Below are 14253 nucleotides of genomic sequence, written 5' to 3'. Positions count from 1 at the left end.
GCAGGCAGTTCCCTCTCTTGTCCTCACCTGATGAACTTACTCAGGCACAGGAGTGTGGCCGACAGGAATGCTTCCTGCCTCCCTTTTCTTCTCACCCCGCCTCCCCTGGGTCCCCGAGTTTCCGATCTGCCATCTGCCTGAATCCTCTCAGGCACTGTGCCCAAGATGGAGCTGGAGCTGGGCGAGCAGCTGTGTCAGGAGGGCTTAGCATCTTGCTTGAGCACCTGGACCCTGGGGGTCTCTGGTCCCAGTCCTCGGCCCCACTCCAGCCTGCTCAGCTGTCTGCTTCTCCATTCAAGGCCTGGCCAAGGCCTTGTCCCTAGGCAGTCCTGCCTGGCCGCAGCCAGTGTCTCTGAGTCAGCATCTCAACCTGAGAGCGGGGCTGTGGCTGAGCCTTCCAGGGGCCAGTGGAGTGTTCTGTGCTGGGCACCCTGGGGCTAGGAAGGAAGGACAGGGCTGTAGCTGACTAACAGTTGGCTACTTGGCCAGCTAAATCATAGCGACCTCTGTGGGACTTATCACTGTGGTCCCTGGATGACCCCTGGAGGCTGTGTGTGTGTGTGTGTGTGTGTGTGTCTCCGTCCTGTGAAGGCCAGAGGTCAACATCAGTGTTCCTCAGAGATCTGCACTGTGGATTTTGGTTTGGTTTTTGGCTTTTCTTCTTTTCAAACAGCTACTTATTGTTTTGTGTGTGCGTGTGCGTGTGTGTGTGCGTTTGCGTGTGGTCAGAGGACAACTTGCAGGAATCTCTTCTCTCCCTGAATCAAACTCGGATCCTCTGGCTTGGCTGCAGGCAGCTTTACCCACTAAGCCCACTCATCAACTTCATACACCTTGTTTTTAACAGGGTCTCTCATTGGCCCAGAGCTCACCTATTTGACTAGGCTGGCAAGCCCAGGGATCCTGTTTCCTCCTCCTCCTCCTCCTCAGTACTGGGGTGCAAGGGTGCCCCCAAGTCTAGCTTGCCTACATTGCTTCTAGTGACTGAACTCAGCAAGTGCTTTGCCCATGGACCTCTCATCCCAAAAAGATAGATAGATAGATAGATAGATAGATAGATAGATAGATAGATGATGGATGGATATAGACAGACTGACGGATGGATAGATATGTGTGTGTGTGTGTGTGGTGTGTGTGTGCGCACGTGTGTGTGTGTGCGTGTGTGTGTATGTGTGTGCGTGTGTGTGTCTCTGTGTGTGTGGTGTGTGTGTGTGCGTGCGTGCGTGTGTGTGTGTATGTGTGTGTGTTGGCAGTACTTGCAGTGGAAGTTGCAGGAGGGCTTAGCATCTTGCTTGAGCACCTGGACCCTGGGGGTTTTTTGCACACTAGACAGGAGCTCTACTACACCCCCAACCCCTCAATGGGGGATCTAGACACATGCTTTACTGCTGAGCTACACCCCCAGCCCAGTTTTTCTTTAGAGACAGAATCTCATTAAGTTGCCCAGGCTGGCCTTGAACTTGCCATCCTCCTATTCAGCCGCTGCATAGCAGGGATAACAAGTCTGTGCCTCCATGCGTAGCCTCTTTTTTAACTCTATAGTGGACCTTGACCCGGTGTCTAAACCTATCTGTTTGTGAAGTGGGGAGTGCCAGCAGTTCTTAGAGGGCTGCTGCCTAGAGAAACAACTTTTTCTTCAAGAAACACTGCAGAAGGGTGCGGTGTCCGTGCTGGTAACGTACTCACAGCTGCGTGCTCTGGGCCTGCTCGAATGCAGCCTGGGCCTAGAACTGGCGCAGGTGCACACTCAGAAAAAGCCTCTATCGCTTCTCGGCCGTTTGGCTAAGATCAAGTGTGCAGAAAAAGCCTCTAGCTGCTCTCTGCACTAGTTTGGCCAGTGTGTAGCTCCATGAGCGGGTTCTGGTTCCAAGCAAAGATGAGACTCCCCCAGTGACAGGTTATTTAGAGGGGCGCACAGAAATGCACCCGGATCTAACCAGCTGGCAGGTACTGTGGCAAGGGGGAAGGGAGGAGACCTGAGACACAGGTGTCCAGCCAAAGGCAGTGACCTCCCGCGGTCGAGACTTCAGGTGGAAGGATGTCCCAGGCTGGTGTTTGCCTGGACTGGGTGCAGCTGTGTCTGTGACAAGAGGCAGAGGTGTAACCTACCAGGAAAGGTGTGAGGCCCGCATCCACACAGTGCGTCCATCCCTTCCCTCACCTGGCATTCCCTGAGCGCACCAGGATCTGTCACAGGTTTCAAAAATCAGAGACCAAAGCAGATGAGACCCCACCCTTGGGGAACGTGCATTCCAGTAGATATGGTCTGAGAGGTTAGGTGCCAGTAACCGGAGGGAGAAAGGAAATGCACCAGGCATCACCGTTCAGTGAGAAAGCAGTGTCAGCCAGAGTGAAGACACAGGCAGAGTGAAGAGCAACTGCGAAGCCTCGCCCCCCACCCCCGTCTGGTGCTCCGCCCTCCCAGGAGGGAGGTCAGAGCAGAGGCTGACTGAAGAGTGAGGTTTCCAACCTCTATCTGTGATTCAGAAGTCGCTGGAGGGCCCTGAGCAGCGAAGTGGGGACCAGGCTGGCCACTTGAGGGACCAGGCACTATGGAACAGAGTCCAGGCGGGGGTGAAGTGACCGCCAGGAGCTAGCTGAGCCTGAGCTGAGCTGCAGTGTGAGCTTTCTAGTGTTGAGACAGGAGAGCCTGTGTCAGTGCACTACTCTCCCAGCCTCTAGCCGATAGCCTGTACTAACCTCCTCACAGTGGAGGACACAGAACTCAGAAATGGAGGCCACAGGGCAAAGAAGCAGACTCAGGGATCCAGCTCCACCCCTTCCCAGAGCTCTAACCCGCACTACTTCCATTTGCGGCCCACGGTATGCTGAGCGTTGTACCCATGCATAAGCACTTGGCATATGCTCCAGTGCTTAGCACATAGTGGGGGCTTCATAAATAGGTTTTAGCTAGAGTAAGGGGGAAAGGAAGGGATGATAGATGGGCAGAGATAAAGAGGTAGAAGAATGGATGGGTGGATGGATGGATAGATGGATGGATGGATGGATGGATGGATGGATGGATGGATGGATACATAAAGGGATGGGTAGAGACATAAATGGATGGATGAACAGATAAATCAATAAATGGATGGTTGATGGATGGATAAAAAGTGGAGAGATGGCAAAGGGATGGATAGATGGATGTGTAGATAAGTGAACTTATGAATGGATGGATGGATAGCAGAAGAAATGGAAGGATTATAAAGGGTGGGATGGACAAAGAGAGAGAAGTAGGTGAATGGAAGGATAGATATATAGGTGAGAGGATGGATAGATGAGTCGAGGGTGGATATGTAGATGAATGGATGGGCAGATGGATGGACAGATGGATGGATGAGGAACAGGTTGATGGGTGGATATATAGATGAGTGGGTTGGTGCATGATAGATAGATGAATGGATGGATGTATGGACAGATGGAAGGAGGAATGGATAGATAACAGGATACATGAAGTGAATAAGCAGAGTGTAGCTTCACAGCCTGTTCTGCAGAGGGCACCAGGAGGTGGGTATTAGTCTGTGGCTGAGGCAGGGTGGGGTGGCATCAGGGGTAGCTTTCTTTGTGGCAAGAATGAGTGCTGGCCCCCACTGGAAGGTTGATGGTGGCATGGGCCTAAGTTGGCTGGCATAGGTTGGCTGGGCTATTGGAATGGGGTGGAATCAGTGGGTGCATGAGGTAGTGGGGGGTCCTGGAGCAGATGCAGGACTGCCAGGATGGACCCCGCTGAGGCAGGCGGGATGTCTTGGTCCAGCGGCATGGAGTCCACGCAGCCCAGCCTGGTTCTGCAGCCGAGGCTGCTGTGTGTGTGTGTGTGTGTGTGTGTGTGTGTGTGTGTGTGTGTGCGCCATGAGGCTCTAGCTTGGCACAGTCCAAACCCCTCTCCCCTGGCAGCCCAGCCGACAACCTTCCTCCCCCGCTTCCCCCGACCTTCCCTGACTGCCCAGAACCAACGGGTTAATTAGATAACGGAGCCTTTGATTAGCGGGGGAGGGGGAGGCCACCCCCCCTGGCCGAGCTGGCTGGGAGGGGGAAGTTGAGTGAGGGTGGAGGGAAGGAGGGAGGGAGCGCCCTCCCCGCTGGAAGGAGAGAAAGAAGGAGGGAGGGGGCGGGGAGGGAGCGAGCTGGGCTCTGCACTGCCGTGTGACTAGAAATTGTAATCGCAGAGAAAGGGAGCGAGGCAGAGCTGGGAGAGGGACGACGAGGCAGGCCCCAGGACAGACAGACAGACGACAGTGGGAACCTGACTGAGCCAGGCTCCCAGCAATGACAGAGTGACAGGGACAGTGGTGGAGGAGGACAGACCGACGAGGGGTCTGGTGGTCCTCGGGGAGGCAAGACAGAGTCGGGGAGCTGGGGAGAGGGGCAGAGGCTGTGTCTGTGAGTGAAGAGAAAGGAAGCTGGTGTTGGGGGGACTAAAGTGGGGGGCACAGGACCAGAGGAGGCAAGGGTTTGCTCGTGTGGTGGCCAAGAGAAGAAGGCCGGGCTCCCCTAGAGGGTGGGGAGGGCGACAGACGGGGGGGGGTGCAGGGAGACCCAAGAAGCCCCTGCGCCCCCCCCCAGCACAAGTTCAAAGGGAAGCAGTAGGAAGCTAGGGTGGCAGGGCCCCGGGGCAACTGCAGGCATGTGGAGGGGGGGCCTGGGGCACAGAGAGAAGGCCATCGGAAGCCAAGCCGCCAGGGTGAGTGTCCCTCAGTGTGTATGCTTCGGGAGCGGGGAGACAAGGACAAGGAGATGGTGGTGGCAGGAGAGGCGGGAGGGGAGGGAGGGGAGCTGCTGCAGAAGCCTCGACGGGGTGTGCACTGGCAGCCTCGGTGGGGGAGGAGACCCGGGCGCTGGCCTGGGGGGATGGTGGGCTCAGTGAGCACAGCACCAGACCCTTGGCTGGTCACTGCCAGAATATCAGGAAGTGGGGATAGTGGAGCAGTGTGGACTAGCCACATGGGTGGGGACAAAGACCCCCGGCCCCTGCTGAGACAGGCCAGTGTAAGGCAGCAGCGTCTGGTGGCCAGCCCTGAGGCAGGGGGGCCTCTGTCTCTCGGTCTCTGCTTTGCTCCTTCTGCCTCCGCTTCTCTGACTCTTTCTGTCTCTGCTCCTGGGCCCATCTCTTCATCTCTATCTCTCTTTTTGTCTATTTCTCTGTTTCTGCCTCTCTGTCGTGGTCTCTGTCTCTTGGCCTCTGTCTATCTCTGTGACTGGTTTTGTCTTTGTCTTTTTTTCTTCTTCTCCCTTTTCTATCTTTGTCTCTGTTTCCATGCCTCTCGCCATCTCTGTCATTTCCTCTCGGTCTGTCTCTCTGTCTCTCTCCATCTCTGTCTCCATTCCCAGCCCTGCCTTCACACACTTGCTCGAACACACCGCGGCAGCGGCACACATATTTCTATCTGGGTTAAAATCTTGGAGGCTGCAGAAGTGTGTGTGTGTGTGTGTGTGTGTGTGTGTGTGTGTGCTCATGCGCACCTGCATGGGGGGCAGGCAGCCCTGTGTCCATGCATTAGAGAAGCCGTGTGAGGGTGTGTCTGCCTCTGCTGTTTGTGTGAGTGGGTGGGTGATGGTGTTTATGGGGACCCCCTCCCTGTCTCATGGGGAGTCTATGTGTGTGAGCACTCGGGGATGTCATGTGGAGGGGGCCGTTGGGAGCCAGGGGGTAAGTCCTGAGGCCAAACCCCCTCTGCCATCCAGTGGGCCTTGACATGGCCTGACACAAAATCCAGCAGCTTCCGCCCTCCACAGGCTGAGCGGCTGATGCATAGGAAGGGCGCCTGCTGTGCTGGCTGCAGTCACTGTCCTTCCTGCGCGCCATTTGGTTAGCCTGAGTCCCTCCCCCCTGGGGCTCAGGAAAGCAGGGGACAGGCTGGGGGGTGGTGGTGACAATGACACTGACTTCCTGTGTCCCAGACCCAGACATGGGGGTCCTTACTGCCCCATTCCCACTCCCTCGGCTCCCTCAGCCCTATCCTGCGACAGCCGCTGGCACGGGTCCCGCCACAGGCTGTGCTCCCATGGAGCACCTGCAATCTTGAGGCACAGGGGCCCTGCTATAGTCTCCAACTGTGCTGCCACAGGGTGAGGGTGGCCCCACAGCCTCCCGCCCCTGCCAGAAACCCAACTACCGCCCATCTTCTCTGATTACTTCTCCATGTCTAGGACAGGACAGACCCCTGAGCGGACCCCAGGGTGGGAAGAGGGAATACCGAGATGAGCCTTCATGGCTGGTACTGTCACACCTGGATGGAGACCTGCAGGGGAGGCGTGGAGGGACGGGAAGCTGCCTCCTAGGAGACCTGCAACCTTTCAGCCTTTGCCTCACTGTCCGTCTGTTCCTCTATCTCTACACACTCACCTGTCTATCTGAAATCAATGCAAAGATGCAATTTTTAAAGTTATTTTTTTTTTTACAGTGCTGGAGGTGGAAGCAAGGGCCTTGGGCATGCTGGGCATGGGCCCTACACTCAGCCACATGTTGCCTTTTTAGTTTTGAACAAGGTCTCACTGCACTGCCCAGGCTGGCTCTAGCACAGGCTGGCCTGGAACTTTCAATGCTCCAGCTTCGGCAGGCATTCGGAGCGGATGAAAAGGCGGCCCTGCAATCCCAGGCCTGGCAGGACCTAAGTTTGAATCTAGCTGACTTTGCCATTTACTAACCAAGTGACCTTGGGCACAAATGTCCTCTGGCCTCATTTGTCCTTTCTGCAGAATGGCCCAGGGGAGGATGTGTCCTGCACAGGAAGGCCAGGTCCCTGTACCTTTGGCTCTGGTGCAGGGGTGAGGGCTTCCGTTGGAACTGAGCCTGATGAATCCTGGGCACCCCGAGTTCCTGTTGCTTACTGACCAACACGCTCTCTCTTCCCACAGCCCCCCAGCGTACCCTCGGAGTATGAACATTGAGGATGGCGCAGGCCCACATCCAAGGCTCCCCGTGCCCCTTGCTGCCGCCTGGTAGGATGTCCTGGCCCCAAGGGGCTCTCCTGCTCCTGTGGCTCTTCTCCCCACCCCTGAGGGCCGGTGGGGGCGGTGTGGCCGTGACCTCAGCCGCCGGAGGAGGCTCCCCGCCAGCCACCTCCTGCCCAGCAGCCTGCTCCTGCAGCAACCAGGCCAGCCGGGTGATCTGCACGCGGAGGGAGCTGGCCGAGGTGCCAGCCAGTATCCCCGTCAATACCCGCTACCTGAACCTGCAAGAGAACAGCATCCAGGTGAGCACGCCTCCGTCGCTGGTTGGCCCGTGGGTCAAGGCACAAAGGGTGCAAGCTTCTGCCCCACTTCTCATCCCTCTCATCCTGGAATTCCTGGTGTCTGCGCACCGCTTCTCGCGTCCTCGCCCCGCCCACCTTTGCGATGTATTTCCATGTAGGCTGTGTACGTTTTTCGTGGGGTGCCTGTCACACCCCCACACCACAGGACAGGGTGCCTTGAGGTAGCCAGGAGAGGAACTTAACCATCGCTTGTGTTGGCCCGACATGGCATCTCCCAGAAAACTTCAATGCCTTCTTCTAGAAAGTGGGGGCTGGTTCCTTCCGGTCCTGGAGAACTGACTGGGTGAATGATGGGGGCCGAGGGGATCGGGGTTTAGGGTTGGTACTGGCATAGTGGTTGGTGGAGGCTGCAGGTGACTTTAGCTGTCTTTTGACTGCTGCACACACTTCCCCATTCGGTGGGGCTAGGGGCTGTGCTGGTGGCAGAGTGAGCTGTTGGGAGCCGCCTCCCACCTCTGCGCTGTGACATTTGGAACAGGTCTTTCTACAGCGGGGAGGCTGAGGTGGAGCTGTCCTAAGTGTTGCCGAGTGCTCAGCAGCGCCCCAGCCAGCTCCCAGCTGTCTGCAGGCAGCGTCTGTGAGCACAGACACGGTGCTCACCCCCTTGAGGATTTTGTTGTTGGTCGGTTGGTTCTTGGGTTTTGTTTTGCTTTTCTATCTATGTATCTGTCTGTCTGTCTGTCTGTCTGAGATAGGGTCAGGAACTCACTTTGTATCTCTGGCTGGTTTGGAACTCTTTCTATAGTTCAGGCTGCCCTTAAGCCTGCTCTATAGCCCAGGTTGCCCCCAACATGCGGGACCCTCATGCTTCAGTCTCCTGTGTGTAGGGACTACAGTTGTGAATCACCATATTTGGCTGAAGGCCACTGCCTTAAAGGCATCAAGTCAACTCTAAGTCTTCATGTAGACTGCCTTGTATCCATGTCATACTGGTGGGAGAGAGGAGGGCACCCTCAGAGAAGGTCCCAGACCCCAGTCCTCAGCAGAGGGCTCAGTGGCCCTTCATAGCTCTTTCGAAGAGGCAGACTCCAAAAAGATTCAAAGCCTGGGGGGCCGAGGGGAAGGACGGGCTCTTTCTAGGTGTCTGGGGAGCAAGAATGGGCAAACCAGAGAACCTTGAGACGCAGTACCACCACTGCACCTGCCCTTATCCAAGGCATCTCCAGGCCCACCTTACCATTTCTACCAGTTCACTTGAAGTCTGCCCCCCATCTCTCCAGCTGCAGCCTCAGCTGGGCTGTCCATGCCCCACGCTGGGGGCAGACCCTCTGCCACAAAATGGAGCTCATCAAAGGATGAAAAATAGCAGGAGAAATAAGAGCCCTCACTCATCACTGCTTAGGCAGTCTGCACGCCATTGCACACCACCGTGGAGGCTGCTGACCTCCCTGAAAGAAAGCTGGGGTGCAGAGCAGAAAGACCAGTGGGCCTGACCTCCATCAAGGGCCGTCTGGAGGGCAGGAGCTGCTCTAAGAGTAAGTGTAACACCGGCCTGGCATGGCAGTGTGCACCTATCCCAGGACGGGAACTGTCAGGGCCACCCTGGGCTACACAGTGAGTTCCAGGCTAGCCTAGGTCACAGAGAGATCATGTGTCAAATCCAATCAACAAACCAACACACAACAAAGGAAAAAAGAATAATGGTTTTAATTATCCATATTTAAAAAAAAAATCAACACATCCCACCACCCAGATATAAATAACTCTGTTTACATTTGTTTTCATACCTTTCTGGGCTTATGTAAATGCATCTTTTAATTATTTATTACAGAATGAATACAGATTAATTTAGGAAAGCTAGAAGATACACCTAGATAAACATATAGAGACAAAAGCTACTCACAGTCCCACAAGCTCAGATAGCTCTCTTTCCCGTCTGGAGTCCTCAAGCTGATGTCCCCAGCGTGTCCTCGGGGTCCTCCCTGGCCTTTGCTTGTGTGCATGCACGTGTGTGTGTGCATGCATGCGTGCGTGCGTGCGTATGTGTGTGTGTGTGTGGTGTTTATGTGCATGTGGAAGCCAGAAGTAGATGCCAGGTGCCTTCCATAGCTACTCTCTACCGTCTTTTGAAGTGGGCTCTCTGTCTGGGCACAGATCGCTAGGCTTACTGGCCAGCGAGCCTCATAGATTCATGTATCCCCCTGGCTTCCTTGCCAGCACTGGATGACAGATGTGCACCACCATGCCTGGCCTTTCCACTGGCACTGGAGCTCAAATGAACGCTGGTCTTTTGTGCATCAAGCAGTTTCCCACCAAGCCATGGCCTCAGCCTGCTTTCTTCTCAGAAATGAGAACCACAATGTTCAGTGCTGTCCTATGGTTGGGTTTTGGCACCTGGCGGTACAGCCAGGAACATCTTTCTCAGGGCTGTGTCATTGTTGGGCTTTTGTTTTTGCAGTATTTGGGGAAGGAATCTAGAGCCTCCAATGTGTGCTCTACCACTAACCACTGGGGGATTCTAGGCAGAGCCACACCCCAGCCCCTCACTGGGGAATTCTAGGCAGGTGCTCTCCCACTGAGCCACACCCCAGCCCCTCACTGGGGAATTCTAGGCAGGGGCTCTCCCACTGGGCCCCCGCCCCAGCTCTTTCTTTTTTTTTTTTTTTTTTTCTTTTTTCTTTTTTTTTTTTTTCGGAGCTGGGGACCGAACCCAGGGCCTTGCGCTTGCTAGGCAAGTGCTCTACTGCTGAGCTAAATCCCCAAACCCCTTCTCTTTCACTTTTTATTTTGAGACAGGTTTTCACTGTTGTCCAGGCTGGCCTTGAACCTACTCTGTAACCTAGGCACGCTGTAAGCTTGTCATCCTCCTGCTTCTGGCCTACTTGAGAATCTGAGATGTCAGGCCTGTACCACTAGATCTGGCTTAGTTTAGGGTTTCTGAAATAGATTCTCAGTCTGCACCTCAAGCTGGCCTTGAACTCCATCTCCAAAGTGCTGAGACTACATACACGCGTCACAGGCCTGGCTTTGGTTTGACAAAAACATAGTATTCAGGTCATCAAGAAGGGACTAGTTAAACGGCTGGAAGCCTCACTCTGGGGTGCTGTGCACTCAATACAAACAGCAGCAGAGGGGTTGGGGAGCTGGGCAGTAAGGCTCCATCCAAGAGTATTGCCTTGCCTTTGGTCCCAGCACCATGATAGCTAGGACTAAAGAAAGACTGCTCACTTCTCAGTTGCAAGAGATGTTTGTGCTGCATCTTCCCGTTGGTCCAGATTCAACCCTTGTGATTTGTTCCTAGAAGTGGGCCTGCTGCAGTGGAGCTCAAGATCAGAGAAAGACTACCCAGGGGTGTCATCTGAACACTATCTGTGCCCTGTGCATACAGGCATGTGCGCGCACACACACACACGCACACGCACACTCAATATACACACACACATGCACACACTCAATATACACACACTCAATATACACACACTCAACACACACACACACTCAACATACCATCCTTAGAGACCACACACACACACACACACACACACACACACACACACTGTTGACAAAACTGTCTTGTCAACTTGTCTTCATGACTAGCCTTGCCCCACCACCATTCCCTGATGCATCCTCAGCACCCAGAGCGACAGTGGTGAGCAGTAGTCTCTCAGCAGACATCAGAGCAGATGGAAATCTGCCCAGAGCTCTGCCCTCTACTGAGCAAGGGCCTCTGTCCCCTCGTGCCCTCTTGTGAGAACCTGCATGGCTGAGAGATTCCAACCACCTGTTCCCACAGCAGCTTATCCTGGGAGTACCATGCATGGGGTGGGGGCAGAAAGGACCACACTGGAAACCTGGGACTCTAAGAGTATTGGCAGGATCCTCTCTAACATGTGAGCGCCATGGTTATGTGTGTAGGCCTGTGGGATGAGTCTCAAACACAGCACAGGGACAGTAAGTGGTCCCCATAGGCTGGAAGAGGAATCTTCTCATTTGATTTTATTTAGATTGATTGCTAAGTCTGTGGTGGTGAGGATGGAGTGCAGAACATTTTATTTTTCTTAAATGTGCAGTTGCCCACTGGCCCCCAGTTGTCCAAATGGACTGGACTCCACAACCTAATAGAGCATGTGTCCCCAGCGTTACTCTGGTCTGGTGACAGGCCACCAGGCCCTGGAGAAGTTGGGGTGTGGGAATCAGAGGGTAGATGACCACCCCTCCATCCCCTCCTCTTTTCTGGAAGTTTCTCCACCTGCCTGGGCTCCTTACTGAAGCACCCTACCCCATTCCCTCCCCGTCCTGCCCACAACCACCCTCACTCTGCCTCTGCCTTCTTCCTCCTCCTCCTCCTCCTCCTGCTGCTGCTGCTGTTGCTGTGTGTGTGTGTGTGTGTGTGTGTGTGTGTGTGTGCATGAATGTGTGTGGTCCATCCTCTGTGTCATTCACTGGGAGATGTCCACCTCATTTTTGAGACAAGGAATCTTGAAGGCCTAAAACTCACCAAATCAGCTAAGCTGGCTACCCAGCCAGTCCCTGTCTCCATTTCTCTGTGCCAGGATCAATACTGTGAGCTATACACCTTGGGTGCTCTTCATGTGAGTGCTGGGCACTGAAGTTAGTCCTGTGTGTGCACTCATTCCCCAGGCCCTGCAGAGTGAGCTCCATGGATGACTTCTTCCAGGCAAAGGTCTTAGGGCCATGTGTGCATTCATCAAGTGCAGCTGCCTCCACAGAGGCTCTGTGCGCTCCTCGACCATGACCACTTAGAAGGTTCAAAGACTTCCCATTTGAGGACGGCCTAAGCCCATGCTCCCTCTGCACAGCTATCGCTAGGGAGGGAATTTCCTCACACCCTCTCTGTGAATTCTGCATAGATATTTACAATGGGCGTCTCAAAGAAGATTGTGAGACATTTTGGAGTGTCCCATATATGATATCGAACTCTTAGTAAGGTAGGGAGCTACAGAACTGACTAAGAAGGCTGAGGCAGGAGGATTGCCAGGAGTTTAAGGTCAATGTGGACTACATAGTGAGATTCCATTTCAATCAATTGATCAGTCAGTTTTACTGGGCTTTCAAAACATAGGAGGAACTCTGAACAACTCCCCTGGGTTAATAAAACTTCATAGGGAGGGGGTTTGGAGACGCACGTCAGCTGTTAAGAGAACTTGCTGCTCTTGTAGAAGACCAGGGTTCAATTACCAGCACCCACGTATTGGCTGAGAACCTAACTTTGATGTCCTTTTCTAACCTCTGAGGGCACCAGACACACAAGTGGTACAAATGCACACATGCAAGAAAAATACACATGTGCAAAGATATTTTAATGTTTTTGAAGGATTGTTCTTGCAGAAGACGTACACTCAGGTCTGAACACCCACACAGCGGCTCACAGCCACATGGAACTCTAACTCCAGAAGAATCTGACGTCCTCCTTTGGCCTTTGTGGACACTGGACACGTGTGATAAACATGCACACATGCCAGCAAAACACCGTACACCTCAAGATAAACAAAACCCCTTCGCTGTTTTTGGTGTTGTTTGTTTGTTTGCTTGTTTGTTGAGACAGGGTTTCTCTGTGTAGCCCTAGCTGCCCTGGAACTTGCTCTGTAGACCAGGTTGGCCTTGAACTCATAGAGATCTGCCTGACTGTGCCTCCGAAGTGCTGGGATTAAAAGCATGTGCTGCCACCACCACCCAGCTATAAATAAATGTTTTAAAGAACCATTTCACAAGGAACGCACAAAAATACTACCCATGCTTCTCTCTCAAGGTTGCTCTTCATGGGGAATTTAACTTCTCCACGATGTCTTGTTTTCTAAATGTCTGCTCACTGAGAGCCTCCGATCTGCAATCAGGACAAGTAACCGGAAGTAGCAGATGCAAAGCCTGCTGTGGTGGCCAAGGCCTGGCTTCATGGGTGCTCAGGAGGCTGGGACAGGAGGACAGCCTGGGAGACTCAGTAAAGCCATTTCTCAATACAAACTGTAAAAACATGGTTGGGTATAGCTCAATACCACTGCCCCTGCCGAGAAACCCCAGTGAAGGCTGGGTGTGGCTCAAGGGTAGAGCCCCTGCTGTAGAAGGGAGCAGAGGCTCACGTCTGGTCTGCCGCTGCATGGGTGCCTCCTTCCCACACCTCTCTTTGAGGAGCCTGGGAAAGGGCCACACATCTGCCTCCTGCGACTGAGCTGTGTGCTGGGTTAGGGTTTTTCTTCTCCTCCATTCTCTTGTTTTTCTTCTTTGAGGTAGGACTTCATTTACCTCAGGCTGGCCCTGAACTCAGTGCATTGCAGAACACAGGCTTGAAATCTTGATCCTTCTGTCTCCACCTCCAGAAGGGGGAATAACAAAAAAACACCACCATACTTACTTTATATAGTATGGGGGACGAGACGGCGTGAACTCGTCACCAACTGACGTTTCCCAACTCCAACCCCTGACATTCTTTAGTGTGTACAGTGTGTGTGTACGTGCGTGTGTGCAGTGTGTATGTTGTACAGTGTGCTGTGTGTGGTGTGTGTGGTGTGTATGTTGTACAGTGTGTGTGTGTGGTGTGTGTGGTGTGTGTGGTGTGTATGTTGTACAGTGTGTGTGTGTGTGTGTGGTATGTGTGGTGTGTGTGGTGTATGTGCCTGTGGTTTGGTGTGTGTGTGGTGTGTATGTGGTGTGTGTGAGGAGGTGTTGTGTGTGTGTCTCCTGTTTGTATGTGTGCTCATGAATGTGTGGAGGCCAGAGGACAGCTTCAGACACCATTTCTCAGGTAGTAGCCACATCCTGTGAGGAGTCTCAGCTGTCAGCCCACGCTCCCTGGGCAGTGAGCTCCCCAGCCTGACGTGAAGGAACAACACACCTGCCACCACACCTGGTTTCTTTTTTTTCTTTCTTTCTTTTTTTTTTTTAATGGATTCTGAGAATCAAACTCTGGCCCTCCTGCCACCTGGGCAAGCACTTTGCCAACTGTGTTCCATTTTACAACCCAGGCTGGCCTGCAGCTTCCCATAACCCACTTGCATGGTGGGTCTACAACCCTAAGACAGCATGCCCTTCCTTTGAGCTCAGT

General features: G+C 53.7%; 1 protein-coding gene across 2 annotated transcripts in view; it reads left to right on the top strand.

The window, feature by feature from the left end:
* Nucleotides 1-14253, top strand: part of Lrrc4b (leucine rich repeat containing 4B) — a 33463-nt gene that overhangs the window by 8525 nt on the left and 10685 nt on the right. Inside the window, exons 1-2 of one of the 2 annotated variants that reach the window (XM_032893771.1) lie at nt 4107-4681; nt 6856-7193. In XM_032893771.1, coding sequence (XP_032749662.1) covers nt 6891-7193 — 303 coding nt within the window. In that variant the 5' untranslated portion in view covers nt 4107-4681; nt 6856-6890. Of the gene's footprint in view, nt 1-4106; nt 4682-6855; nt 7194-14253 lie in introns of those variants that run through there. The other variant, XM_032893772.1, reaches the window with a different exon arrangement.

The sequence above is a fragment of the Rattus rattus genome, chromosome 2 (assembly GCF_011064425.1).
Source record: "Rattus rattus isolate New Zealand chromosome 2, Rrattus_CSIRO_v1, whole genome shotgun sequence".
NCBI lineage: Eukaryota > Metazoa > Chordata > Mammalia > Rodentia > Muridae > Rattus > Rattus rattus.
The sequence above is the reverse complement of the archived record's forward strand: the minus strand, read 5'-3'. Positions and strand labels throughout refer to the sequence as shown.